This window comes from Syzygium oleosum, unplaced genomic scaffold, assembly GCF_021117445.2.
Source record: "Syzygium oleosum isolate NSW1041296 unplaced genomic scaffold, Sole_v2.1 Sole_v2.07, whole genome shotgun sequence".
NCBI lineage: Eukaryota > Viridiplantae > Streptophyta > Magnoliopsida > Myrtales > Myrtaceae > Syzygium > Syzygium oleosum.
The window spans coordinates 4,178,140-4,182,010 of NW_026607491.1; the positions used below are offsets into that span (position 1 = coordinate 4,178,140).

At 42.5% G+C, this 3,871-nt stretch overlaps 1 protein-coding gene across 1 annotated transcript; it reads left to right on the forward strand.

The window, feature by feature from the left end:
- Nucleotides 1-266: 266 nt before the first annotated feature.
- LOC115676377 (trihelix transcription factor PTL-like) lies at nt 267-3,286 on the forward strand. Its single transcript, XM_030599279.2, has 2 exons — nt 267-870; nt 1,829-3,286. The coding sequence occupies exons 1-2, from the start codon at nt 404-406 to the stop codon at nt 2,877-2,879; spliced, it is 1,518 nt and encodes a 505-aa protein (XP_030455139.1). The 5' UTR covers nt 267-403; the 3' UTR covers nt 2,880-3,286.
- The last annotated feature ends 585 nt before the right edge of the window (nt 3,287-3,871 follow it).

The window sequence follows — 3,871 nt, forward strand, 5'->3', positions numbered from 1 at the left end:
CGAATGCAGAAATCACAGTACAAAAGTGATGCTAAGTTAATTCTCGTCGTTAGAAAAAGGAAATCAATATGCAATAAACCTCACATATAGTACCTTTTCTTTACGAGTGCCTCCGAAACATTAATTAATAAAGTCGATCTTTTGGTAAACATACTATGAATCTACCTAATAATATTTTCCTTGTTATTCCTCTCTCTCGCACGCACACACCCGAACACACACACACACACACAAGTGATAGGAGAGCGATGAAAAGGTGCGGTAGACTCGGATCCTGTCGCTTGAGAAAAAAGCTCATCGACACTCCCCATCTCCTTTTCAGCTGCAATATTTGACTCTTTCTCTTTCTCTCTCTCTCTCTCTCTCTCTGCTTTGAAAACCTAAATCAAGACAGAAAACAACGATGGACGACCAGTACGGACTGCCGGATCTCCGGCAGCTCATAGCCACTCGAACCACCCAATTCTCCTCCCTCCTCCACCTCGAGCCACCACTGCCACCGCCCCCTCCACCTCGAACCGCTATTCACACCAGCTTCTCACCTTCCTCTCCACCATCTTCTTCACACTATGAGCCCACCGTCAACATGTTGAGCACGGCCCTCGCTAACGCGAACGCGAACGCGAACGCTCACTCCACTCACCCTTTCGCTACCGCCACTCCTCCTCCTTCGGCTCTGACTGGTGGCTTCGACATATTTGAGTGTGGAAGCTACAGGAGCGACATGATTGGAGGTTCTGGGACGAGCAGCATCGGCAGCAGCAGATGGCCCAGGCAAGAGACGCTCACTCTTCTGGAGATCAGATCTCGCCTGGATCCCAAGTTCAAGGAGGCCAATCAGAAAGGACCCTTGTGGGACGAAGTCTCCAGGTAACGAAAAAAATTTATGATAGGAATTCACTAAAACAAATTAAACCCCATTTTGATTTGCAGAAGTCCCTTATGAACGATAAATTGGGTCAGGAAGAAGAAAAAGAGAGGGACTGCTAGTAGTAAGCTCAAAAACCCTACTGATAAGTATCAAGATTTTGCTTCTTCTTGATCTTGGCACTGTTTCAAAAGTGAGAAGCTGCTGTGAAAAGCTTCTCTCTCTCTCTCTCTCTCTCTCTCTCTCTCTCTCTCTCTCTCTCTCTCTCTCTCTCTGTGTGCATCTAACGATGCTCTGGTAAGGGGTTGACAAAGACAAGCCATTGAACTGAGAGTCTCAGGTGTCTTATTTACCCATTTCATTTGCCTTTTCAAAGAAAGAACTTCTGCAACCCCTCTTCCTCCTCAGCTGCTCTCCATCAATTTTTCCTTTTTATTGTGCTTTCTTTGCTATGAGCCTTGGCCTGTGTGTGCGCTACATGGATTCCCGAGAGAAAAAGCTTTTCTTGACTGGAAGTTCACTGTTTGCACGAACCCAACATGCCCATTAATCAACGCTTTTAGCTCAAGCGACAGTTTTTTTTTTCGCGTGTTTCGAAGTATAGTGAGTTTCATATATAAATCAAAATCTGCTTGCTTCAGAAGCAAGCAAGGACACATGATTTTACATTATATTATACCTTCAAACTAGGACAACCACATCCAAACTATATACTTCGGATGACATCCATTATTGGAATATTCATTTTTCAGTAATTAATTTAAGCAGAAGTGTATGAGGGAAACATTTGGAAACAAGCTTCTAGGGTTTATCTTATTGCTCATTATCTCTTCTCTCGTCCCATATCTCTAATTTGCGTTCAAGGTTTCAACTTGCTTCTCTCTCTCTCTCTCTCTCTCTCTCTCTCTCTCTCTCTCTCTCTCTCTCTCTCTCTCTCTCTCTCTCTCTCTCTTAATGCAGGATAATGTCTGAGGAACATGGGTACAATAGAAGCGGCAAGAAGTGTAGAGAGAAGTTTGAGAACCTGTACAAGTACTACAAGAAAACTAAGGAAGGCAAAGCTGGAAGGCAGGATGGGAAGAACTACAGATTCTTTCGCCAACTTGAAGCAATCTACGGAGAATCGACCACCGCTAACCGCAAGCCATCTACAGATAATTCATCTCTTGTCTCCAACATTAATTTCTACCCGGCACCGAACAATATTAGTAGTCATGCAATCCAAGATCAAGCTCTGCAACGCGAAATGAGCCTCAGTTTCTCAAACTCATCATCGCATGAGCTCGAAACGGCCTCTTCCTCTGAAAACAACGAAGAAGATCTCTCAGCGATCGCTTTCATGATGAATAGCAGTCATTCGTCAGAGAAGAAGAAGAGATTGGTAAGTGAGAGCGACAGCTCAAAAAGGAGTAAAAAGGGGTGGAAGGAGAAGGTGAAGCACTTTGTGGATTCACAGATGAGGGACATCATAGAGAAACAAGAGGCTTGGATGGAGAACATGTTGAAGACCATTGAGCTAAAAGAGCAAGAGAGGGTTTGCAGAGAGATGGAATGGAAGAGGGAAGAGACGGCACGTTTCGACTGCGAGCGTGAGCTTTGGGCCAAGCAAAGAGTCTGGATCGAGGCTCGTGACACGGCACTCATGGAAGCTCTGAGGAAGTTCACAGGGCATGAACTAACAATCCAGTCGCCACCAAAGGACCGAAATATTACAAAAGAGGAAGAGCAAAGCACGAACTCATTCTCGGAGCCGGAGATGTTAACTTTGATTCAACTGATAACGAGCTTGGAACCGGGTTTTCAAGAATGCGGTTTTTTAAGGGAAGGATTTTGGGAGGTAATATCGGCGAAAATGGCATGTTTGGGATTTAATCGGAGTGCGGGTGAGTGCCAAGAGAAGTGGGAAAATGTGAGGAATTCTTTTAGAAAGATCACTGAATGGAACAAGAAGCCAAGAGAAGACTTTTCCAGGAGCCAGAATCTATTCTTTCACCAACTCCACAATTCCTAGAAATTATTATGGAATTTCCTAGAAAATAATTTAGCCTGATCAGAGTTGGAGGAAGATCCAAAACAGAAATCACAGGCTTCACATCCTGGTGAAAGTGCAAGATCAATTGGTTGGACGGTCTCGTGTATTGACGCTTTTAGGACAGCAACGACTTGTAAGTTTGGTAAATTTCAGTCCCTTTTTTTATTTGTTTTGAGAGTCGTGGAGTCAGTGAAGCTCAGGAGGGGCAATAACTTGTAAGTCTAGCAAATTAGCAATTTCAGCTTTTTCAGTTGTACTTTTGGTTTGACTTGATTGTTGAGAATATGGAACTGATGGTAGTTTTTGTGATTGGCTTGGTTATTTGTGTAAGAAAGCACCTACTAGCTAGGTAGGAATTTATTCTAGGATGATTTCTTTGATAGTCATTAAGCTCTGGTTCATTTGTTTAATTATCTCTATAAAGACATGAAAATGCTGTTTATTGGTGACTTGAGGATTATGCAAGAGACATGCCTTTCACTGGATAAACAGTCTCCAAAATGGCAGTCGATGGCTGCAAAACTATATCGTTCATTGAAGAAATGTTTATTACAAACTTACAATCGATGTATATTATTTTGATTAGTGATTAAGCCCGGTTGTGATGAGAACCTCATTTGTTCTTCTGGGAGGTGGTGTGTGGACACAAAATCCATAATGTCTATAGCCCTTTTTTGGTTCTGATTAACTGAGCTAATCAGCTAGTGGGAAGAAAATCTTATGTCGGAAAACTCATGTTCAGAAATAATTATAATGTGATAGTGCATATGGAACATCATGATCGAGTTTAGTCTTCTACTTCGATCCTTCTCAATAAGACAAAAAAATCTCAGCTGGTATGAACATCTGATCTAAATAAAAATTTGGCCTTGTATGAACATTCTTTGAGGTTTACGCGACTCCATTTGCCTGAGGCTTCATGTTTGTTGACTGAAAACACCCAACCAGATTTCAATCTACATCTTTTGGTT

Bases quoted from the DNA above. Each gene is read 5' to 3' on its own strand.
- LOC115676377 (XM_030599279.2), top strand. From the start codon at position 404: ATGGACGACCAGTACGGACTGCCGGATCTCCGGCAGCTCATAGCCACT. The intron at 871-1,828 runs GTAACGAAAAAA...CTCTTAATGCAG, and splicing joins TTGTGGGACGAAGTCTCCAG to GATAATGTCTGAGGAACATG.